The 25,392-nt window shown below is 46.8% G+C and overlaps 2 protein-coding genes across 10 annotated transcripts in view; one reads left to right on the top strand and one right to left on the bottom strand.

Annotated features, from left to right (window-relative positions):
• ctnnd2b (catenin (cadherin-associated protein), delta 2b) overlaps window positions 1–2,224 on the top strand; it is a 104,806-nt gene extending 102,582 nt beyond the window's left edge. For 7 of the 9 annotated variants that reach the window (XM_030364209.1, XM_030364208.1, XM_030364213.1 and 4 more), the window contains 3 exons: window positions 566–694; window positions 839–915; window positions 1,365–1,634. In XM_030364209.1, the coding sequence (XP_030220069.1) occupies window positions 566–694; window positions 839–915; window positions 1,365–1,634 (476 nt within the window). Of the gene's footprint in view, window positions 1–565; window positions 695–838; window positions 916–1,364 lie in introns of all 9 variants that reach the window. The other 2 variants (XM_030364206.1, XM_030364215.1) reach the window with 1 other exon arrangement.
• Window positions 2,225–4,317: 2,093 nt separating this feature from the next.
• On the bottom strand, window positions 4,318–14,370 carry ankrd33bb (ankyrin repeat domain 33Bb). Its single transcript, XM_030364233.1, has 5 exons — window positions 13,801–14,370; window positions 12,462–12,591; window positions 9,934–10,074; window positions 9,310–9,473; window positions 4,318–8,884 (listed from the first exon to the last, which is right to left on the bottom strand). Exons 1-5 carry the CDS (start codon window positions 14,266–14,268, stop codon window positions 8,222–8,224), a joined length of 1,566 nt encoding a protein of 521 aa, XP_030220093.1. The 5' UTR covers window positions 14,269–14,370; the 3' UTR covers window positions 4,318–8,221.
• Between the last annotated feature and the right edge of the window lie 11,022 nt (window positions 14,371–25,392).

The raw sequence follows: 25,392 nt of genomic DNA, 5'->3' as shown, positions 1-25,392 counted from the left end.
CACACACACACACACACACACACACACACACACACACACACACACACACACACACACACACACACACACACACACACACACACACACACACATATCCTGTGGCCTGCATTTCTTGTATCTTACCAAGTGTTAAGTGACAGAGTGTAACGATAACATCTCAATGTGTATTCAATCAATGAAAACATCCAGTGTGACCCAGTATAATATTGTTATGCTAAGCTTGTGTGTTTAAATATTATGCTAATGCATGGTTACAGTACTGTGAGAGATTTGCATACATTTACATGGACGAGGATATTTTGGCTGTCAGAGTGAACAAAGCCGTATTCTCTCGCTATTTAGAGAGGAGAATGTCAATCATACTTTTCATTAATCATCATTAAGTAATCATAATTAATAAAAGGATAATTGATCAGACCAGCAGGCCGGTTTTATCCTCTCTCGAATACACAGTGGCCTAAATAGTAGTGTGTGTGTGTGTGTGTGTGTGTGTGTGTGTGTGTGTGTGTGTGTGTGTGTGTGTGTGTGTGTGTGTGTGTGTGTGTGTGTGTGTGTGTGCGTGCAGCGAGTGCTCCAGCCTCACCAAGGGAAATGATGGCGGCGAAGGAAAGGAAGGCGGATTATGAGTCGACGAGCAATCCTGGTTACCATGGCAACAAGGGCGAGCACACCTCCAGGAAGGACGCCATGGCGGGTAGGGCACACACACACACACACACACACACACACACACACACACACACACACACACACACACACACACACACATTTATAATTAAACAGTACTTAATAATAACTCATTTATTAAGTCATTTATTTCCCCATGTCTCCATCTCAGGTCAAATCCCAGGCGGATCGTCAACGCTACACAGAGGCGCCTACGTCTCGCCCACAGACGACCTCAAATACAACCAGGTAAGACCCCCGCTGGACCCTCACCCGGTACAGTACTGTGGGGCTCTGTCCCTGGTACAGATCCGGGCCATACCGTCGCTCTGTCGTGTCCTGCTTGGATCGGTCTGTCCTGTTGCGATGGCTTGTTGTGGCTAGCCCCCGCCCGACCGGTGGAGCGGGTTGTCTGGCAATCGGAAGGTTGCCGGTTCGATCCCCGGCTCCCCCTGGCTAAGCGTCGAGGTATACCTGAGCGAGAAACCTAACCCTGACTGCTCCCGACGAGCTTTCTTTTTCCTTTTATGCATTCACACACGACCTTGTCTGTGTGAATGGTAGCCACTACTTGTCCAGTGCTTTGAGGGTCCGCTTTCTAGAAAGCACTGTCGACCCATCCTCAATGCAGTCCATGTGCAGTGACTCGTTCCTTTGTTGTCCTGTTCTGTTCCCCATCGTCCACCGCCACTGCCCAGGTGTCCTCCCAGGGCATGCCCTCCGAGCCCTACCCGCCCTTCCAGAACCCCCCGCCGCCGCCCGGCGCCGGTAACTACGACGACCAGGCCTTCTACGAGGAGCAGGTGCACGCGGCGGGGGGCCGCCCCCCGCAAGGAGACCTCAACATGCACCTCGGGGGCCTCAAGTCCACTGGCAACTACGTGGACTTCTACTCCGCGTCGCGGCCCTACAGCGAGCTCAACTACGAGACCAGCCACTACCCGGCCTCGCCGGACTCCTGGGTCTAGTGGGGTACCCCCCCTCCTGGGTCTAGTGGGGTACCCCCCCTCCTGGGTCTAGTGGGGTAACCCCCCTCCTGGGTCTAGTGGGGTACCCCCCCTCCTGGGTCTAGTGGGGTACCCCCCCTCCTGGGTCTAGTGGGGGAGCCTCCTTCCGGTTCTAGTGGGGGAACCCCCCCTGGGTCTAGTAGGGGGTCTCCCCCTAGGTCTAGTGGGGGAACACCCCTGGGTCTAGTAGGGGGACCCCCTTTCTGGGTCTAGTGGGGGAACACCCCCTAGATCTAGTGGGGGAACACCCCTGGGTCTAGTAGGGGGACCCCCTTTCTGGGTCTAGTGGGGGAACCCCCCCTGGGTCTAGTGGGGGAACCCCCCCTGGGTCTAGTGGGGGAACCCCCCCTGGGTCTAGTGGGGGAACCCCCCCTGGGTCTAGTACTCGAGAGATCCAGAGCCTGAGATGAAGGGGGGGAGGGGAGAGGATGATCTCTTTATTTTTGTTCCATTAGTTCCTCTTTATCTCTCTGCCCCCCTTGTACAATTCCAAGCCCCCACCGACGTCATTACCTTCACGACCATCTCTGCCCCCTCTCACCTTCACCCCCCCACCCCCCCCCCCCCCCCCCCCCCCCCCCCCCCCACTCCTCAGTGTTTTTTTGTTTTGATTTACTCAGTCAAGCCAGTAGTGAACATGGGTGTGAGTATGGGCGTGCATTAATGCGTGAGTGCGCTCGTTAGTGTGTGATGTGTGAATATGCGTGTGTGCATGCATGCTTGAGTGCGCGTGTGTGTGTGTGTGTGTGTGTGTGTGTGTGTGTGTGTGTGTGTGTGTGTGTGTGTGTGTGTGTGTGTGTGTGTGTGTGTGTGTGTGTGTGTATAGGGCAGAGGAAGGGCGGGCGTATAGAAAGGAAAGGAGAAATGGAATCAAAAGGAAAAGACATCCTCCTTCTCAATCTCCCGTCTCTCTCCCTCCCTCACACCATATAGACTGCTGATGGAAATGAGAGATAGGGAGAGAGAGGAGGGAGGGAGAGAGAGACAAGGTGGTCCCAGGTGACGAAGGACCAGAGCCATGCATGTTGCATGCACACTATGACCGCCAAGAGTCCCCCAACACACAATTGAACAGAAACGACAACAAAACAACAGCTGGCACAATGTCCTTCCAATGCGTTTGTTGCGTATGGTTACAGATCGGTCAGAATGCGACATAACTCCCGCCTCCGAATGGGGTCCACAAAGAGAGTGAGAGAATGTAAAATAAAAATGATGGGCAGCCTTGCGAGGTAAAAGTAAGTTAGAATGAAGAATAACGAAAGATGGAGACAAAGGGAAGAGCGAGAGCAGGGGAGAAAGAGAGAGAGAGAGAGAGAGAGAGAGAGAGAGAGAGAGAGGGAGACACGTACCAGTATTGCGATGTACTGAGTCACGGAAGGACACGGATGAGGGGGAAAGTTTGGATCAAAGGACTCAGAAAAGGTTGAGCGAGAAAGGCCGTGGATGGAAAAGGAGAGAGAGAGCTCAAAGCACTGGGCGTACGAGGTTTGCATGTTTGGAAGAAGCGATCATGGGGAGGGGGGCGGGGGGGAAGGGGGCATGTCTAACGAAGACAGCGGATGTACATATTTGGTCACAGAAAACGGATCTATTTGTAACGTGAAGCACAAGAGACGAGAGGAGTCGTAGGCCCAGCCCCACCACCCTCCCCCACCTCTAGTCCTCCCTGACCCCACCCCCTGCCAGGTAGAGCGATGCTTCTGGACACTTTTTATTTTCCTTTTTTTGTATCATTTACTTGTTTTGTTTTTTTCATTTTCGGGTTTCTTTTGTATTATTCTGGTTGTATAGTATTTGATGTACATTGACGACATGACTTTGTTGTATTTTACATTGCACTGATTTCTGTGTAAGGCCTTCTCCGCGATGCAATGCGCTGGGACTTATCGTCAGAACACAACTGTACATCTACACACACACACACACGCACACGCACACAAACCTTTCTACCGAATAAAAAGGAAGGGCGGGAAATCTCATATCACAGCTACGACAAAGATACAGGGAACGATTCCGATATCTGGCTAAAAGGTGAGAATGCGATTTCGATGATGAGGAGGGGGTTTAAAAAAATATATTGACCAATCATGGTGCTCCTTCACTGCCCTAGAAATAGGCCTCTGTGGTCTTCAGGGCTCTCAGAAGACATTCTGACCCTAAGACACAGTGGTTACAAACCCCATTCAACAAAGCGTTTCCCGGTCAAGCCCTTTTTTTACTACGATTTCTCGGTAGCTCCTGTGATGTCGAGGTTGGTTTTGATAGTAGCTGGAGTTTCAGTCGATGTCTGTTTTATTTACACCTCCAAGAAGACAAGACACCCATTCTCGTCCACAAAACTTTGCTTAGAATCACGGTTTATCACTGTTAAAGGAAAAAGAAAAAACGTGCCAAACGTGGGTATGCAGATGGCGACATGGGAGGGAGGAGTGGGAAGGTCAAAGTTCAGTTGAGGATTCCCACTTCCACAGAGCGTCATTGGTTTGTAAATGTTTTTTTTAACTGTGTTTTACTGGGATCAAACTGTCTTACTGCACTGAGACTTGAAGAGGAATACAAAATAGTAGTAATAAAAAAATCGATAAGAATAAAAAAAGTTGGGACTGTAAAAAGGCGGTTGTACAATATTAGATGATTTCTGTGTTGTAAAATATTCAATGTTTGAAGTTCTTCATTTAGTTTCCTTTCTCAAAGATGGGTGGCGATTATAAGTTTCCTGGTAGACAAAGCTGTTAATAGAGTATGGATATATATTATATAAATATAAATATATACTTTTTACGTGCAGACGTGGATGTCACTTATAGCATCAACATTATGATGAAAAAAACGAGAACTCCCATGTAGGACGACTTTTTTTCACGTTTTACCTTCTGCTCTTCACACTAAAGATGTTGACTTTGTGGGGTAATGTTGTGGCTGAGTGCTGGACCAGACCAGGTTCCGAGAGTTATCAGGTTGTCCCTGCTGAAACAAACGGAAAGTGGCGATGTTTATGTCTTTTTTTTTACGGTGTTAATTTTTCTAACTGTACACAGAATGTTAAGTTTATTTGTTTGTTTGTTTGCATAGATTAGGTATAGCTGCCAAACATTATCAACGTGACTAATAAACTTTTCAAAGAAAGAACGTTTTTTTCGTACAATTTTTCGCTACTTACATCCTGTCACGTTGGCCTTGATGTGGCATAAGCGTGTGGATGTAAATCGCGAACAAATATGTTCCACGAAGGTTTGTGACGACAACGTCGGTCCCTGGTCTGCCCAACCTGCAGCTGTTTAGAAGTCTTAGTAGCGGTCCATTTTCCGATGCTTGAAATGAAATAACGATGACGCGATGATCCAGAGAAAAACCTTAACAACACACAAACACTGATTGAGAAACAGACATATCTTACATGTTAGCGAGCATCCGGATACTGGCGGCGTACCGTTTGTCTTTGTGATCCGCCAGTATGGAGACCCTGCAGGACCTGTATGGAATGGGAAGGGAGGCGTTTTTCTTTTTGTTGTTGCTAGATGACAAAAAAAATGTGTTTTAAAGAGATACAAAAACTTGTTTAATCTTTTTATTGCCTCAAACTGATTGCAACAGATCCACACACAAAAAAATGTAACGGACCATGGAAGACGGGTCTCGGCTTTCGGGAGTTGTTATTTTGCGTTGCCAAAGATGATTTTCAGCTGTTTCCTGGTATGCGACCAACCCATAACACTCTGACCTGGATTGAAATAAAGCAGTCGTGACAGTTGCTCTCGCTCATGTTCTGTGTGACCTTGGCCTCCCTTCTTCTATACGAAGATGAAAGGAATTCGCCTACATTCACAAGTCATCTATGGTCCTCAAATTGAGGTTATGCCACAATTTCTCAGGCAGAAGATGAGGAGAGGTTTTAATGGGTAGAGAGACATTTCATATTTTATATTTAACTTACTTGGAAAGTCGTTGGATAATCCTTCTCTTTTCAAAATTGCCTCAGTGTTTATTCCGTTGCGAAAGCATAGGAACAGCAGTTCAACGGTCAGTTGAAGCACTCTACATGTGAATCAGTGCCCTCTAGTGGATAGTGGAACAACTACATTTGTAAACTATATGGCCCTTAACAAGGAATGAGCTGGAAGGAATGCATACATTCCACCATGCAAAAAGCTATTAAGAGTTGAGTCTTAAGTCTTACATATAAAAAAAAAATATGGTAAGATTTGGGCTAAAACAAGGTAAATAGGGGGTAAATCCTGTGGGTTTAAATTCACAGATTTCAATCGGTTACCCTTTAGATTAAATACAGATGAAACTACATCGATAAGTGGGTCCCTGAATCGATTTCAAAATGACCAAGAATCGGTCGATGCACCGATATAAACGTTGCTAATCGGTAAACTATCGCTCTATTTATTTTCGAGTGATGTCATTGGTCGAAAAGAATTCAAACATTTTTGAGCAATCTGATTGGTCGAAAAATGTATACTTTGAGATATGTCACGGGTCAAATTTTTTATTTTTTTTTAAGCCCTCTGATTAGTAAAATAAAAAACTTTGTACCTTTGTTCTGGGAGTGCATCATAATAGCCACCATCGAGTTAGTTCTAGTGTGGTGTGGTGTTGACTGAAAAGGTAAGTTGAATGGACATGGATGGCAGGTTCACCAAGGCGATATTTATAACACCACAGAGAAACCAGAATAACGGCAAACAGAAATGAGACAACATCCAAGAGCAAATGACTGATGCTTCCATTCATTCACGTTCCCGATTCTCTTGGGACTAAACAGCTTGCGTGACACTCCGGAAAAGAGAGCAGACGCCTTTTGCCACATTGACATTTAGAGTTTGAACTCTCAAGTCCTTACACGTTGTAAAAATAAAGAAATTGAAGAAAATCTGAATTTGAGGATGAATTGATTACAAACGAGCGGGAAGAAACGTTCTTTTGCAGAATATACATGTAATCATCAAAGCTATACATGTAGGCCTACATTATCTAGGCCTATGCATCTCTCTATTGACCCTTTGATCTTAAACATTAGACAAATAAGTAACAAAATCAGAAATCGAAATCCTCCTTATCTTTAGAAAAAAACAAGTACAATCATATTTAGTAGCCCTGTGAATGACTGAATGAAGGTCTTATTAATGACTTGCATGTAGAATTATGTATTTCAGTAGGCCTATACACATTCTGTCTAATCAAATGATTTATATATATATATTGAAATCTGCAATGGGACCTGACCAACCATTCAAAGAATAGAACATTTTTTTATTTTGATAACAGAGAAAACCTGAGCTTCCCGTCTCACATGAGTGTATCATTATCCCTTCTCATTAATTAAAATGAATGCTTTGTTGAAGAAAAAAAATGTGCATTGTAGAATGTCGACCCTGTTGGTACGAATTGCAACTACAGCTTTAGATCACGCCTTCCACAGAACAAATATTGAGCCATCTTCTAGAATATTTCAATAGGCGGCTGAGAGGTGATCAGGTGTGTTCAGACTTAACTCAACATAATCTGCCTTTAATGGCATCAAGTCTGAATGCACTGCAGTAAACAGGCACTAAGAGACACTTTTTAATTATGTTTTGTCCTGTGTGGCAAACGATTTGCATAGCCATTATACGAAAGCAGGCTTGAGATTCCCAGCGGAAATGTCAGAAATCGCACTCGATTAAAAAGCCCTTTTGCAGTATTTCTTCGCCAAAGAAACCCACTTCATTGTCTATCCCAGTATCAATCCCGGGCTTTTCCAGTGGCCATCTGTTCAGCCTAAATTCAATCATGTTTGGGCAAAACAATGTCTTCTTCAGGAAATCTCCATTTCTTCCTCTTCGTTTTGTCTTTTATCTCTATACTTCTGTTGAATTGGAGAGACTCGCTCATCCAAACGGTGTTGCTGCTGTAATGTGAGTGGTACAGGCAGTGCACTTAGTAAAAAAGGTGTTGCATTGTAAGCTGCTTAGTGCAAGAGTTTTCCAATTGACATATCTATTTACCTCTATCTTGCCTTCGTTTTATCTGGGCTTTTTATGTTCCTTACCGTCCTCACTCCTGTAATGCTGAGAGATGCAGTGGTTCAGGAGGCAGGGCAGCTTGTCTGGGCAATAAAGGGTTTTATACTTCCTGGCTGGAGCGTCAATGTTACCAAGACAACGAAACTCCTAACCCCTCCGGGAACAAGCCGGCTGGCGCTTTGCCTAGTGGGCATACATTTATTGTGCACCCACCCCGTACCCCTCTCTATCCTCGCTCTCTCTCTGGCCCTTTTATTTTCCTTTATAGATGGAAGACATCTTTCCCTGCTCATGTAGCGCTCCATTGGTCAAGTGACTAGCTCGCTCTTTAGCATCAGGCTAATTCCACGTAGCTGTTTAGCTCATTCCTAACTTCCAAGTTAATTCCAGCGTGCTTAAACTTCCATTTTGGTTCCTCGCATACATTTTCCAAAATTGTCCCACCTCCAACAACGCCCTTTGACCCGTACGTCCCATGAGGCAGCATCCCCTACTTCATCTCCCACCTCCTCTCCCTCCTCCTCCCCGTTGCTCTCACTTCCTCTTGGTCAGAGGAAACACCTGCTGCCTCGCCGCCTCCTGCTCCTTGCTCCCCTCCGCCTTCTTCTTGTACTTCCACTTGGGGATCTGCAGGTGGGCGGGGTCGTCGCGGCGGCACCCGGTCGCCTCCGGCACGTAGGAGGGCGACGGGGCCTTGCACAGCCTCACCTTGGGCACCACGGGGCCCGGCCTCACGCTGCTCCGCCTCATCATGTGCAGCGGCAGCAGGCTGGCCCTCCGCATGGCCACCGAGGAGACGGCCGCCACCTCCCGGAGGAGCTGGGGCTGCAGGCTGGCCCGCCGGCCCTGGGCCGAGGGCACCAGGAGCACCCGGGAGTTCTGTAAGAGCCGCTGGTAGTTGTCGTGCCTCCCGGGCCCCAGCTGCCGCAGCTGGTCCACGCGCTGCCGGCGGAGGATCTCCGGCACGGCGAAGCGGCGCTTGCCCACGCAGGGCGGGCTGCCGGGGCACACGGTGTGGCAGGCGGTGGCGATGAGGGGGCTGAGCAGGCTGGTGGTGACGCGCACCATGTGGTCCAGGACGCCGTCGTCCACCGGGTTCACCTTGTTGCTGAGGTGCAGGGTGACGGGGCAGCAGTTCAGCAGGTCGCCGAGGCGGCCCCAGCAGGTCTTGGGCTCCTGGGATCGGTCCACCAGCTCCTGCGGATGGATCCGGGCGGCCAGGGGGATTGTTTAGGGGACTGGTACACGCAGTCTATCATCGATGTGTTTGGTTTATATTGACCACCCATGATCATCCATGACTAAACAGAACACAACATTCATTATCCATGTCTATATGGATCTTATTCTGAACATCAAAATAAGTCGGACTGTTTCAGTATACTTTACTGGACATTTGGCTTCCAAGCCAGGAATCTCTTGTGATGAGCAATTAGGATACAATAGCAGTTTATTGAACAGAAGGTCCATGTTTCTCAGCTAGCTAACTTGAGATACTCACCGATCTATTATGAATGAAAAAATAATTAAACAGCTGCCTCACATTTAGTATCACAGTGGCGCTGAGTACCGCAGGGGATGAGACGGTGTCTTGTGGAGGTTATAACATATTGCCCACCAACCTCAAGCATGGGCCATTCCAAGGAGAAGTTGTTGCAGAACTGCTCTGCGCAGGGCTGTGCCATCAGCCTCTCCATGAGGAAAGACGTCTCGTAGCGGCCCGTGAACAGAGCCCACTCCATGGGTGTCTGCTGGCGGCTGTAGTCCCTGGCCTCCATGTCCCCGCCTGGGGGGGAACAGTAGTAGGGACGGGTCAGAACCTGGAAGGTTCTGGACCGATAAGGCATAGTTCGGACATATGCACAGGCACTGATGTGGTCACCGAGACCGGAGTAGAGCTCTAAGAGAACAATGGCGACTGGTGCTTTTTGTCTGTTGAACTACTGTTTACTATTTAATGTAGCGATCTACAGGGACTTCAGATACGTGTCGCTGAGGTAGTGGTCGGGCATCTTGCTAGAGGAGTCCTAGAAGTGATGGCCATGTATGAGAGAGACCCAATACCCCTGAGTGGGGACTGAATGTTAATTTTGTCTGGGATGTTCTGCAATGTGATTATTGATCGTGCATGCCATGCCCAGTAGTACAACTATGATGTGTGCAGGGTGCAGGGCTCAGAGGTCGAGGGCTTGGTGTTAATCCGTCCGGTCATCACTAGGGAAGGTTTAGTCTCGGCGTATCGTTACCGGCCATCATCAGCGCCCTGACACACTCCGCCCGGCCCTGCATGGCGGCCTTCATCAGGGCCGTGAACCCGTGGCAGTTCCTCCTCTCGATGTCCAGCCTGGGGAAGTAGTTGAGCAGGTGGTTGGAGATCATGAGGTGCCCTGCGGAGACCCAGAAAAGAAAGCAAACGGTGCTCATAGCTCCCGCCCGGGCCAGAATACAAAGGCTCAACTGGAAACACTGGGAATCCATTCTACCAGGACGTGAGAGGGAGTGGTGGCTAGGGGGAGGTTGACCCCCAGGCGTTTGGTTCTTGGTCTGATTGTCAACATCTGCAGCCTGCCTGTAGTGTACCGTATAACCCTATTTTTCCTCTGTCTTTTTGTCACCACAAGTCACTTGGGATAAAAGCATCTCCTTCCTAAATGACTATTGGGTGCCTAAACTTCCCAAGTTAGGTCCAAAATGCCTCTTCGGAAAAAGGAACTTCAACTGAAAGGCTACTAGAGTTATATGCTACATGCTGCACAGTAGAGCACAACCAGAGTAAGAAAAGGCAGAAGAACAAAACACATTTAGCCTGTCGTTGTTTGGCATATTGCTTTGGCCAGACACACAAAGCGGGCCTTAATCTGTTAAATGAGATTGGGTGGTTCTGCCGTGGAAATTTAAAGGAAAACCGCTTGCAGCTAGATCTGATCCGTCATGTTTGTCACGCTTATTTTGCGAAGCAGAAGGAGGAAAGAAATGCACGTAATCCAGCAGATTATCTCTTATCAATCAGACATGTCAATTATAAACAGAACCTTATAACCTCATCATTGTACAGGCCACACACACGTCAAAGAAACAACAACTGGGTTTGTGTTCACTTTCTGATTCACCTCTTCCACCACCTACTCAACCCAACCCCCACAGACACCTACCCCTCACCCCAGACCACCACCTCCTCACTACCATCCCCTCCCCCCAACCCCCACCACTCACCCGACCACCACTTCCTAGCCTCACCCACCACCCCCCCCCCCCCCCCCCCCAAAGAACACCACCTCCTGCACCCCGACCGTCCACCATCACCTTCTCACCCAACAGAATCACCCCCCCCTCCTCTCCCCAAAGACCACCACCTCCTGCACCCCGACCGTCCACCATCACCTTTCTCACCCAACAGAATCACCCCCCCCCCTCCCCTCCCCTCCCCGCCACCTCCTGCACCCCACCCCACCCCGACCACCACCTCCTGCACCCCACCCCCCCCGACCGCCACCAGCACCTCCTTCCCCGACTCAGCCGTCTGATGAGGTGGGGCAGGGAGCTATGCCACCGGAAGAGGGGGATGGATGCTCCTGTTAATGGTGCAGAGGATGAACCGCGATGTGAAGACATTCATCATCCCCTTCGATCGGGATTCATTCGTCATACTTAGCACACGGCTACGGAGGAAGGGGTTATGGGGCATTGACTGGTCTTGTGTGTGTGTGTGTGTGTGTGTGTGTGTGTGTGTGTGTGTGTGTGTGTGTGTGTGTGTGTGTGTGTGTGTGTGTGTGTGTGTGTGTGTGTGTGTGTGTGTGTGTGTGTGTGTGTGTGTGTGCTTGTGCAGTCTGTGTGTGTGTGTGTACAGTGTTCCTGCCCTGATATTTATAATGATCAGATCTGTAATCTCACTGCTGGTTCTCATAATTTAATCTCTGCTCTTACCTGCAGCCAGTTCGTGACACTGCCTTGTTCAACTGGTGTTTAAATATTATAATAAAGAGGTTTTCTCCATAGGACAGAAAAGGGTCGCTATGTTCCATGGTCGATGGACCATGTCCCGGAGCTATGATAGTTTATAGTTAGTTACTACCCATGAGGTTTTAGTCTGGGGTCACACATCTTTTATTATCGTTGTACACCCATCTGTCCACCCATTAATGCTCTGAAATGTTTTGTCCGTGTCCGTTTTGTCTGATCGGGGTATAGAAGAACACACACACACACGCACGCACGCACGCACGCACGCACGCACGCACGCACGCACGCACGCACACACACACACACACACACACACACACACTCACACACACACACACACACACACACACGATCCATTGATCATGGACTTCCCATGGGGAGTAGAGGGGTATGAGGAGCACTGAATTCAATAATTCCAGAGGTCACCTCTGATGAACTCTAAACAAATCTCCTGGATCAATATCAGAGCGCGAAAGCAAAAGGTTCAACCATTTGAACGGTTAATGCCTGAAAACTGTCCGTGTCGGTTACGCTTTCTCCTCCACCACGCTTCTCGTAGATACGAGACAGCCTACGGAACATGCTATTCTACATAGAAGTACAACATAATCCAGGGTTCCCAGAAGGGGTCAGTCTCTACAATTCCTTCCGTGTGCTGGGTTGCCTCCCATGGGGTCGTGACCCCTATGTTGAGAAGCCCTGAGGTAAGGGTTGAGGAGGTAAATATACAGGGGTTCAATCGGGGGGGTTGAGGAATCAGGGGCTTGATGATACCAGTTATGAAACACAAGAGTTCTGTTCTCCGTCTTAGTACCTGCTTGCACCGCTGTTATGAGTGCCGTGTTGCCCTCGTTGTCCTGCCAGTTGACGTCGAGGTACGGGCACTGGGCCAGAGCGATGACCACGTCCACGTAACCTTGGTAACACGCTATAATCAGCCCAGTCTGGAAACAAGAGCAGAAAACAGTGGTTAGACATTACACACTGTAGTGTTTAGGCTTGTTACGATGGCCAATGGTTTTATAACTGGTGGTGGAGTGTGTGTAAAAAAAAAACAGCCCTCATCCACAAACACCATTGACTGTGTGTATGTTTATTACAGTTGCTTTCAGGTGGAATGCTAGGGGATTCTGTACAATCTTCTTAAGGCATAGAGAGCAGTTTGGGGACATTGAGGGATGTTCTGATGTTGTCTGAAGTGAACCAGCCCTATTCCACCAACAAAGTGGTTTTTCGCCAACAAACTTTCCCAGAGGCAAGGTATTCCCTGCCCAGTGACAGTTGGCCTTTCACATGAGCTAATAAATATTACCTCGATATATACGAATAAATCACATTATCTGATGTCGACTCTGGTTTCGGTTACTGATATATAATACTCATCTGTCGTTTGGTAGAGGCCTTCATCCCAAACCTCTCACAATACCGTCTTATCACTGAACCCAGGCTTTTAATCAATATCTCATGAGAAGTTTGGAGGAGAAACTGACATTTTCCCTGGAAGGTCACTCCACACTTGACCTTTTTCCGGACCGTATCTCGAGAACTGCCTCAGCCGTCATGGAGACGGCTCGTCTCCATGACAACATAATCCGTATTCGCAGGTTGAAAAGGGCATCTTGACCGCTTGATGCCCTAACGACCCCACGTTGTGCCCATTCCAGAAAAATAATCGAACTGGTCTTATGCAGACGTTGGCAGGTTCTCCGAGAAATGTTCCTTCCTACTCTGCCTCTCACTCTCTCCATCCTCTCTATGAATGTCTTTCTCACTCTCTGGTGTCTCTGCATCTCCATCTATCCCTCGCTCTTTCACATACTCTTGTTCACCTTTCTCCCTCCTACACTCTCTCTAGTGGGGCTTAAGGAGCGACTCTCAAAGCAACACTGGGATCTTTCCGCTTCAGAACTGGGTCACATGACCCACACACGCATACACACACAAACACACACACAGAGAAATATTGTAACATGCCATCAGATACAAACCCAACGCCTTCAGATATGACAAATTGATCCCTCTGAACAAACAGGGTCCCTCTAAACCACCAGGGTCCCTAGAAACCGATGATGACTGTCTAAAACCAACAGCGTCCCCATAAACCCACACCCTTCCTACACCTCGATAACCTCCCACCAGAGCCGGTCACTTACTCTGCGGTTCCTGTCCGTCTCCCTGACCTCCTCCTCGGACACGCCCTGCCGGATCAGGATCTTGACGATGACGGGGTTGTTGTTGCCGCACGCCTTGAACAGCGAGATGGGCTCGGGGCTGCCCGGTCTCGCCAGGCACTGCAGGCCCGACGCCAGTGCGTCGTCCGGCGGGTAGAAGGAGTCGTCGGAGAGGGTGCTCCACGCGTCCGACCGGTCGGGCAGGGACTCGAAGTCCAGCTCCTCGAACTCCTGGTACACGTCGTCGTCGTCGTCCTCCCAGTAGTTCCGCGAGTCCTCGGAGTCGCCATCGCTACCGCTACCGCCTCCGCCGCACTCGCTGTCGTCCGACTCTTCCTCTTCCCTGTCGATTGACATGATGGGGGTTCCGATGGCCATTTTGGCACCTCCGGCCGTTCCATTCTGTGTGACCTTTAACCCTCCGTTCAGGTCCTCAGTTATCAACACCATTTAACCCCCACGACACAATCAACACCACCTCCGCCACCACCACCACCTTCCGTCTCTTGTCCTTTTGGAGTACCGGCCGAAGGCAGGGTCACGGGGGGTCACGGGGGGTCAGGGGAGGGTGGGAGGGGGGCGGGACAGGGGGGAGGGGTGTTTAGGCCCACCTGGTAGAAGGACACACATTAGAACATTCTGGGGGGAAGGGAAAGTGTTGAGGTGGACCTCAGACCGCGTTATCCCTGGCACCTGTTTCTTGTAGTGTTCCAGTGGAAGTGTGAAAACGAAATCCAATAAGGGTCAGGGGTCACCAGAGATCCCGGGAGTTGCTCGCTAATGTCATGGATGTTCCTTCATACCTCATTAATAAAGAGATCTCAGGTTGCCATAGATGTCAAAAACATGCCTCTCCCGTTGGTCTGAGTTGAGTTATTCCAAGTATAGGCATCTGCTATAATTGGGTTAAAAAATGGATCCACAAAGTGCATAAATATAGTGCATGCCCATGAGGTTAGCGTGTACATCTTCCTTACACGCTAATGGAGATTTACCTGCAGTGACGGATAGTCTTTTCTTGCCACAGGAAACCCAGCCAGGAGCCGTTGTAAGGCACAAGTAATCCATGAGGACGCATCGCTCTTCTGTAATCCCAAACCTGCCGCAATTATAAAAGAAATACCCACTACACTGTTTCCTCGTAAACCAAGTCCTTCCCCAGAGGGTTTTGTCATGGCACACACACACAGGTGTTCCTGTAGTCCAGCAGGGAAGTCCAGGTCCTACACTCCCCAGCTTTGTTCTTGAATAAAGCCAGGCTCAAAGGAATGTGCTAGGCTCCGGGCTGGATTAAGTGATACTGTCACCAGTGTGAGGCTACTTAACTAAGCCCGTATTCCCCAGCAGGCAAATATTTAATATCCGCCGCTGATGAGACGGAGGCGCATTCTAGTGAACTGAGTGATAATCCACTTAGTGTGTGTGTGCGTCTCTCTCCTCTCACTCTCTCTCTCTCCATCTGGGTCTAGGACTCTTTCTTCTATCTGACAACACATTGGAACCTCACACAGCCACCTTTCACCCATTAGTGAGCTAGTGTTGCTGGTAGGGCAGGGGGGATTGGTCCAGGGGTGGTCTACGCGTATTGACTGCCATCGCATTTTTTTGTGTTATTTTCCAACTTTTTTATTGTTTGACTTGACCCGGGACGACTAGTTTCATATAAGGTTAATGTTCTTCGTATATTTTTGCTCTAGCTCCCTTTTTTTTATCTCTTTCTTTAAGTCCTTTGCTTTCACTGTCACTCTGTGCAGACTTTTAAATGTAGTCCTCCCCTCCACTCTCCATTAATTCAGACAAAAATATGCACTACTTAAGAAGTAACAAACTAGCTGCCCTCTGTCTTTTGAGTAAACCAAGCAGAACATGTCTAGGACTAGTGACCCAACCGTGCATGACACATTACCTCTGATTCTCATCTTACTAAGGGTGCAAACACAAGTCTGAAAAAAAAATCAACCCTTAAGGTGACATTTCCAGTGAAACTTTGACAATTTCAGTTCAGCCACTGACAGTGGCACATTGACATATATTTATGACAATTTGAGTATTACGGTTTGCTTATTTTTATTTTGTGACAGAGGCTACAGGGTTTTCTGGCCCGATTAAACCCGTATTCATCAAAGAATCAGATTCAAGAGATAGTTGGTGGAAGTGATTTAGTATGTGTATGGGAGTGCTTCATGAGCGTATGACCTTAATCTGAGGACTTGTTGTGCAGTTGAGGCTAGTTTAAGGGTAGTCCCTAATTGGATTGGTCAGAAATATCCCTTGGCCTTATTACCGTCTCCGTTCCCCCGCAGTTGTCCTGTTCTCAGAACAATTCACTCCCCAGAGAACATGTATGTCCAACATCTAAAGCCAACTGATATTTAGCTATAACCATTTACTTTCGATATTTTTTCGGTTATGGGAAACTGAATATTGGCAACTGTGGGTTGTTATGCAGGCTATAGGTTTGTGTCTTAATTGTTCTCCATAATCATTATTAACATAGGTCTGTGTAAATATTTCCACCTTAGTTGATGACGATTTTTTGAAAATAGTCCTGTTATAAATAAGACATATCCCTTTATATTCGTAAATAAAGTTAGTTTTGTTGGCCTGCGCATCCAATAAAGCGTGATATAAGTATTACAATTAAAAATTATAGCATTATATATTTAAAATAATGTTTTAGAAGAAGGCCCTATAACCAAAATATAAATATAGCAGGCATGATACGGCTTCTACCACTTTTCGATGCATAGAAATATGGACTGCAGTCCTTACTACTGCCACCATGTGGCAGTAGATTAATGTGTTTCCCTCAAACACCCTCAAGCACCAGGAATGTCCACATTTTTATCAGCTGAAACTATTAATCAGATAAAATAAATTCGATGTGCATGTATTTACCTGAGTCAATGATGGCCCCCATTGCACTCCTGATCATCCCTGTAAGAAGGGATGCCCTACTATGCGTTTCATCCTTGCTCATTTCAAGGGGGCTTGGGTAAAGGGGGGTCTCATAAATACTTCACCTTGAGACTGTAATGGTGATTAAGGACTCTACAAATAAAATTAAATTGATCAATTTAACAAATGCTGGAACCGGTGAAACATTTTATAGGTGAACAGACTATTGCGAAGAAGTTACACTGTTGTTTTTTATTGGTCGTCATGAAAAAAAACATAAGGGGTAACACTGTTGTTTTTTATTGGTCGTCATGAAAAAAAACATAAAGGCGGTAACACTGTTGTTTTTTATTGGTCAACATGGAAAAAACATGAGGGGTAACTCTGTCGTTTTTTATCGGCCGTCATGAAATAAACATAAGGGGTAACACTGTCGATTCTTATCAAATAAAACATAGGGGGTAACATTGTTGTTTTTTTTGGTCGTCATGAAAAAAAACATAAGGGGTAACACTGTCGTATTTTATTGGTCGTCATGAAAAAAAAACATAAGGGAAATAATAGAAATACACACATACATTTTAATGTCATGTATATCCTCTTTATTGATGATTGATTTTTGTGTGTTGTCATCGCCTCAGTGGTGCAGTGGAGTGCACTCTGCCTAACCCCCTGGTGACCGGGGTTCAAGCTCGGTTGATGACCTCTGTTGTAAGACTCTTATCTCTATTTCATGCGAATTCTAAAGTCAAGTATAACCTTTGTGATGACTGTAAACGGTGTCTTGATGTTGCATTGTTAAGTTCGGAGGTTAACACTCTAAACAGCTCATGTTCGGATCCCTGCAAAAATGTCGACAGGGGTGCCACTGTTGTTTTTTATTGGTCAACATGGAAAAAACATGAGGGGTAACTGTCGTTTTTTATCGGCCGTCATGAAATAAATATAAGGGGAAAACACTGTCGATATTTATCAAATAAAACATAGGGGGTGACACTGTTGTTTTTCTTTGGTCGTCATGAAAAAAAACACAAGGGGTAACACTGTCGTTTTTATTGAATGAAACATTAGGGGTAACACTGTCGTTTTTATCAAATGAAACATTTGATAAATGTTGGTCGTCGTGAAAGAAAACATAAGGGGTAACACTGTTGTTTTTTATTGGTCGTCATGAAAAAAAACATAAGGGGTAACACTGTTGTTTTTTATATCTTACTCCAAGTTTTTTTTTTTTAAGTTGGCAGCTCTGAAGACCGCTAGTGCTAAGGTGAGTAAGTTGCCTTAGCAGTAGATATGGCAACACTAGTGGCCCTGTTAAAGAGCGGATTTAATGATTATAACCGTTTAAATGATTGTATTATTCATCGAAGGGTCAGATGGTTCTGCCTGCCATACATCCTCAATGTGAGTCGAGGAGGGCATATGGGCAGTTGCCCAAGCAACCTGAGCAACCCCCCTGTGCACGTCCCTGATCCTCAGACTCCAGAGCTCGGTTCCAAGGCTGATATGCTGGAGCCACAGCCCTCAGCTCGCTGTGAAGTTCACGTTGAGGTGAACGGTGTCTGACAGCCTTTCTCTCCAACACAGGCAAAGGTCTGAGGTTGTATGAGCACTCTCCCTCATCACAGGAGGTGCTGGAATCTGACTTGGTGGCTTCTCTGGGCTGAACTTGATGTCTCTGTCTTTGTGGCTTCTTCTCCACACCAGAATCACGTTCCTCATGGCTAACTGGAAAGTCACTGACAAGAGGCAAGAGGAGGTTGCGGTGGAGAACCCGGAGGGTTCGGTCACCTGTTTCTGCTTAGACACGATAAACTGGACCGTCTCCTAACCTCTCGATGACACGGTGGATCTTCCCTTACCAGTCAGATCGGAGTTTTCCTGGGCCACCTCTCTCAGACAGGTTCCTGACAAGCACACGATCAACTGGATGCAGCAGAGCATCCCTGGCACCTTGGTCATAGTGTGTTGTCCCTTTCTAAGAGGACTTCTTGCTGTTTTCTGAGGCAATCCGGTATGCCTCCTGCATCCGGGAAGCCCAGGTCTGGGCATACTCCTGCCGTGTCTGTGCTTGCCGATCTGGGTCAAGGTTGAAGATCAGGTCGATGGGGAGCTGTGGATGTCTTCCAAAGACAAGAAAGAAAGGCGAGTACCCTGTTGCTTCATGTCTTGTACAGTGGTAGGCGTGGACTATGCTGGGAAGATGGTCTTTCCCCCTCTGCCTTCTTTTCCTCATTGAACGTTCTGATTACCTGGAGCCGCGTTCTATTGAAGCATTCGACAGGGTTCCCCAGGGCCACTGCTGGCCGTTTCGGTGCCCTAGGCAGCTCGTCATTTCAATAATGTCATTTTATTTTATTTTTTTGCCCCCCCCCCCCCCCCCTCCCCAGGTAGGCGGTGCCCTACGCACTCTGCGTACTCTGCGTATAGGGAGCGGCGGGCCTGGGGTTCCCCTACGGATGATGGTAAGAAGCAGTTCGGGAGTGAGAAATTCCTGCCAGCTGCTGGAGTCTCTGAAACAGGGTGTTCTTGAACTCCCAGCCCTGATCATGGTGAAGCTTTTGAGGGTACCCGAAGCGTGATATGAAATCGTAGAAGATCTTTTCAGCCACTGTTTTGCCAGTCTTAGTAGGCCGGAGCAAAACGGGTGAGGTGATCTACTACAACGAGGTCGTACTCATAGCCTCCTTTACTGGGATGGAGGTGCATAGTCTTTAGCACCTGTAACTGAAAATCACCTGTAAATTTGAAGTCGTATATATTTATTTTGCATGTGTAGGCCTACTCTAAAGTCACAAATGTGTAACAGTACATTTGTAGTCGTAAAAAAATATATATTTTTTTTATACCATTGTAAACACAAAATAGGGTCTACGAGTACGCTAATCTGTGTTACAGGTGCACAAATCCTTTTGCTATAATTATTGCAGCGCAGTTGGTGCAAAACACATTCGCACACCCGTGTTTCATAATCTGAGAACATGCCCAAAAGGTGTGCATTCGTAAACCCAAATTTGAACAAATGCATCAGAAGTTGCACATCTGTGAACGCTATGTTAATTCAGCATTTTAATGAGCGAGCACAAAACCATTTTACAACTGCTCGAATCTGCTCCTGCAAGTCTCAGCTGTGGGGTTTTTTGCAGGTTGTTTTGCGACACCCCTAGGTGGTAAATGTGTAGCAAAAGTATTCGTGTCCGTAGATGCGTCCGTGAGCGGGACAAAATAGTCCCGCCCATAATTTCCTAATCCAATGAAAATCGCCGGCAGGGATGCATTTCTCAAATTACAGTGACGGCTGGTGGTGATTTTGGGTGGGTGGGCTAAAGAATGCATTACATTTATCAATACTTCACAGGGCTCCAGACGCCATGAGGTCACCTTTATATCTCTGTTCATAACTTTCATATAATGTGAATGATTTTTAAACAAGATTAAGGTGTAGAGAAAGGCATGTCTTTACTTGAAGCAAAATAAGGTGTTTAAAGTGCTTCACTGAGCTGAAATTGAACATTTTGAACTAAACCATTAAGCAAAATAAAACTTTTTTTGTGCTTAAAGTATTACACAATTAAAATGTTGACTGGTCTCCCTTTGCGCAAAATGCGGCTGTAGACGATCACACACTCTTTGGTAGAGACATCTGTGTCGCCGTCAATCATGAAGGACATGTAGGCCTATGTGGCGTTTCCGACGTCCGCAGCTGTCTTTTGCTTTAAGGTGTCGCCCATTAGGCCTACTGCAATGAATTGTGCACATGCCATCTCATTGCTATGCGTCGGGTTGATGTTTAATCCATTTCTCTTCATGAGAATAATTTCGGATTTAAATTGAGAATGGCAACTCCTCTTTGGCAATGTTGTATGCAACATTAAATGAGATCATTTCCGATTCCTTAGAGAACCTTATTGTTACTGCCTGTCGCTGAAATGCAGCTTGGAGAGGGGCCACTATCTCTACACACTTGTCACGTCATGTTGGGTTATTTAGACAGCTTTTTAAATGTTTCGATACGAAACGTAGTTGACCCGCTTACAAATGCACTATTACCGGCCATATTCTGACCGCACTCCTGACAGTAAATCTGTACATCGTTTGGTTGATGTCCCCAATCTTTTCACTTCCAATTTTTCCTCCAAAGACATTAAAGAAAACCAATTAGAAAGTAAATAATCCACCTCACTCATTTTCATGCTAACGCCCGCCATACTGCACTTGCGCTACTGACTGTGCTGTGATTAGTCGAAGTTCACTGTACTGTAGCTACTGTGCTAGGTCAGCCTTTGGGCTGAACTAATTTAGCCCAAATGGGAAGCATATGAAGGGGGCGTGTCAGGGCATATGTCAATCAAACGTCAATGGAAGCTTACGCTACTGCGCTTGGGCTGAATACATTTAGCCCATTCACAGGAAAAAAACGAAGATATATATATCCTGGGTCACTTTTTGGTGCTGTTGCTCCTTTAGGTTCTACCAACATTTAAAACAATATGTTCTAAGTTTTTAATAATATATTTTTTTATTTTCACTGTAAGAGGGCTTAGCCCTGTTAGCCAATTTATACCAGCCGTCCCTGACTGGGACCCATCGCGTGCCAGCCATGGAATAAAGATCGCAGCATTCTCAGTGGGGTACGTTTCTTTCTGGAGAAGTGAAGAGGGCGTCCTACTGAACGGAGGTGGGTATCCTACATTATGTAAAATTAAATGAATGTCGGTTTTCTGCCGTTGGTTACAATGTTACGGGTTTCAGTGACCTGGTTTTGTGTTTAGCTGAGCTGAAAAGGTTTGGGCAGCGTCATGCTGCATGCCCTCAGGACTCAGGACAGGTTTCACATCAGCCATTTCCTCAAGGGTGCCGAGAGTGGTTCTCTGGGGCAGATAAATGGCATGTCGGGTTGCATTTTGGAAGGGAATTTTAATGCATTTTGATGACCCACAAGGAACGTCGACTAGGGCAGGAAACAGTTCTAGACCCTCAGGGCAGGTGTTCTCTATGAGAGGCTGGAACAGCATGGTACGATTCCCTGATAACCCCCTAACCCGGCAAAGTATTTGATAGACTCGACCAGCAGGGATAGTGACACCTTGCCTGCCTATGCGCACCGTACATAATGCCGTCTCGTCACTGGTTGTGATCTGTAGGGCAGAGACTAAAGCCTCAACTGTGTTTTCAGGGACACTCAAAGCATCAGTCAGGATCGCAGTCACATTAAGGGTATTGTCATGGTCGTTGACGATCTCGGCTATAACGTTGCTACCTAACGGGACAGTGACAACTCTGACTGACAAGAAGGGGCACTCTAATTATCAAAGACCCATGGCGCTCACTACAAATCTGCAAGTCAACCTCAGCCCATCCATCCAGTGGAACTTGTGTACCATTTGCTGCTGATATTTCAAAGGACTGATCGGCAAAGAGGGACTGAAGTGGTTGGATTTTGACACGGGGTGATGCACTGTCTATCCAGGTTTTGCTGACCATCGTCACCTGAGCACCTGAGTCTAAAAGCATTTCTATAGGCACACCGTTGATGTTGCAAGAGACGGTACAACGTTTCCCTATGAGCTGTGCAATGCGTTTCTTTGGGTCTGATTGGCATGGTGTGGCTGACGGCTTGATCTTAAATGTGGGCTTAACACTGTTTATGATCACTGGCTGCCCTTTTCCTGTGACCGCTTCCCGTTTCCCGATGACCTTCTTTGTAAACAGCCGATGGCTCGGTGTCCTGCCTGGCCACAGATAAAACAATGGGGACAGCCCATGGTTCCGCTTGTTATACAATCCTGGCATCTACCCTTTTTGTCGACTGACAGTAGCTGCGGACGACTAAATGAGGTACTAGGGCCGCCAGACTGTATGCATTCTGCAGTCCTGTCAACGAGGGTCATGTGTCTGGTCAGAGAAGACACTTGTGCAGTCAGTTGTCTAATAGCATCACGATTAGCCTCTAACTCGGCATCAACTAGAGTCGGTGTATTCATGTCAGTCTGTCCATTACCGTCATGTTGGGCAACACTTACAGTCACTGGTCGAGACTTAGATACAACACCCAGGCGCTTTAACCTCCCCTCTTCCTCAGTCATGGACCTAGTCATCTGTTCTAACAGAAAGTCATCACTAATCTGCTGGTCAGCAAGAAACGTTTTGATGTCATGTCTAACGTAGCTGTTTCTCTCGTTTAGACCTTGGTAGAGTGTGTGAAGAAAGGTACCCTGTACAAGCCTCCTGTCGTAACTAAACTCTACACCAGGCTGCTTTAGACTCAAAAATAACTCTCTGCTTTAACCCCATAAGCCTATATAGAAATTGCTGTGGACTCTCCCTGTCGTGCTGTCTGGCATTACTTAACTCTTCGAAGAGCTCGGTTACACTTTGATCTCTGATGTGATAGCGGAGGAACCTCTTTAACCCATTAACTGTTAGATCATCATTGTTAGTTAGCATTTCCCTAAATGTACCTGGTTTAATTACTTTAAGAACTGCTCTAATGATCTCAGCCTCACTAAACCCTTCTTGTAAAGCAGTGTCAATCTGCTTACAAAGACCCTTAAAAGACATGTCAGAACCTGTATCAGATATCTGACCACCGTGCATTTTACACTCTCTGCGTGGAAGCAGAGCAGTAACGTCAGACAACCTTACAACCTGCTCTGTTACAGTGGAGGATAAGCTTGACCGACCATGGTGGACACTGCGGGATCCAGCAACAGTCAGCTGGGCTGGCATCTCTGGATTGTCAGGTGCATGGTTGTCCATTGGTGACGTGTGTGTGTGCATGTCTCCCGCACCATTCATATGAACGGTGGAAACACCGAACGGTGGAAACAACCTCACCAGACCTGGCGTCTGTCAATGTCAGATCATGCAGCAGGTCCTGGAGGGAGAGGAGTTGAGCCATGCCTTCATCTTCCATCGCTTTCAACCTCTCGCTCCTGGTGTAGTCGAGAATGAAGTCGTACAGCTCTGGTTCACTGAAGCTCTCAGTGCTCTCGCTGCCATCTTCGACTGAGCTGGCAACCAACTGCAGTTGACTGGAACTCAGCGCTGGAAGTTTTTTGTTAATCTGGAAGATCAGCATCCGCCGTGGGGTTACGATGGCCATTGTGATGTCTCACTGGTGACTGTCGCTCTCTGGATGACGTTAAACACAACAGCCTTCCCTGAAGCTTGGACACCTGGTCTCACCGTCACAGTGACCGCTCACCCTGCTCTTGAATGCTTGATCCCGGACGAGCCCCCAATTGTTACTGGCACCAGATCTAGGGGAATCTGGGCAGGTACAAGGCCCACAGGCTGGGCCTTGTACCTGCCCAAATTCTCCCCAAAGTATTGCATTAACATTTCTGAATTTATGTTATGGCGACCATTGAAATACATTCAAGGACATTTGCGGCATGTTAATGAAATACTTTGGAGGGTATTCAATTCACTTGTACTAAATCATTTCATTTAACATAATGTAGGATACCCATCTCCGTTCAGTAGGACGCCCTCTTCACTTCTCCAGAAAGAAACGTAGGCCTATCCCGCGCTGGGTATGCTGCGATCTTTATAGCTCCATGACTGGCACGCAGTGGGTCCCAGTGTAATTTGAGAAATGCATCCCTGCCGGCGATTTTCATTGGATTAGGAAATTATGGGCGGGACTATTTTGTCCCGCTCACGGACGCTCTGTCATCTACGGACACGAATACTTTTGCTACACATTTACCACCTAGGGGTGTCGCAAAACAACCTGCAAAAAACCCCACAGCTGAGACTTGCAGGAGCAGATTCGAGCAGTTGTAAAATGGTTTTGTGCTCGCTCATTAAAATGCTGAATTAACATAGCGTTCACAGATGTGCAACTTCTGATGCATTTGTTCAAATTTGGGTTTACGAATGCACACCTTTTGGGCATGTTCTCAGATTATGAAACACGGGTGTGCGAATGTGTTTTGCACCAACTGCGCTGCAATAATTGTAGCAAAAGGATTTGTGCACCTGTAACACAGATTAGCGTACTCGTAGACCCTATTTTGTGTTTACAATGGTATAAAAAATATTTCATTTTTTTTACGACTACAAATGTACTGTTACACATTTGTGACTTTAGAGTACACATGCAAAATAAATATATACGACTTCAAATTTACTGTGACTTTAGTGTACGCATTCAAATTCTGCAGTTACAGGTGCTAAAGACTTTTGCTACAATAATACCTTCATACAAAAGGGGCACTGGTTGTGATTGAGCCAATTGGTTCTTTCTCATTTACAGCAGGTCGTTTTTGCTTTTGAAAACAGTTAACAATTATGTTATGAGGTTATGCAATTAACTGCTAAAACCAGAAAATGGGAGGGGGGAACTGTTTTATAAAACAAGCCATCTATCTATCATTCTATCACTCTATTGTCTATTTCTATTCCAGCCACCAAGTGGGGTGTCATGCTACATATGAGTCCCTGATAGCTTTTGTGTATGTGTGTTTGTGGGTTTTATTTTGGGATTCTTATTTAAATAAATACACCAGAGTTTATAGTCAATAAATTATTTATTTCATAAAATGTTTGCACAACCTCCCAACCGAAGTCCTCTTCAGGGCAAGGAAAAACTCCCCAAAGCGGGAAGAAACCTTGAGAAGGAACGCAGAAGAGGAATCCCTCCTTCCAGGGATTGTTGGGAGCCTAAAA

The sequence above is a fragment of the Gadus morhua genome, chromosome 8 (assembly GCF_902167405.1).
Source record: "Gadus morhua chromosome 8, gadMor3.0, whole genome shotgun sequence".
Classification (NCBI taxonomy): Eukaryota; Metazoa; Chordata; class Actinopteri; order Gadiformes; family Gadidae; genus Gadus; species Gadus morhua.
Note: the sequence above shows the minus strand (reverse complement) of the source record. Positions and strands in the feature narration are given on the sequence as shown.

What these genes read in the sequence shown, in the direction of transcription:
- ankrd33bb (XM_030364233.1), bottom strand. Translation starts at nt 14,268, where the DNA reads ATGGTGTTGATAACTGAGGACCTGAACGGAGGGTTAAAGGTCACACAG. An exon ending in CATAACAGCGGTGCAAGCAG is followed by an intron (nt 10,075 to 12,461) that starts GTACTAAGACGG and finishes GGGTCTCCGCAG; the next exon opens with GGCACCTCATGATCTCCAAC. An exon ending in CAGGGCGCTGATGATGGCCG is followed by an intron (nt 9,474 to 9,933) that starts GTAACGATACGC and finishes GTTCCCCCCCAG; the next exon opens with GCGGGGACATGGAGGCCAGG.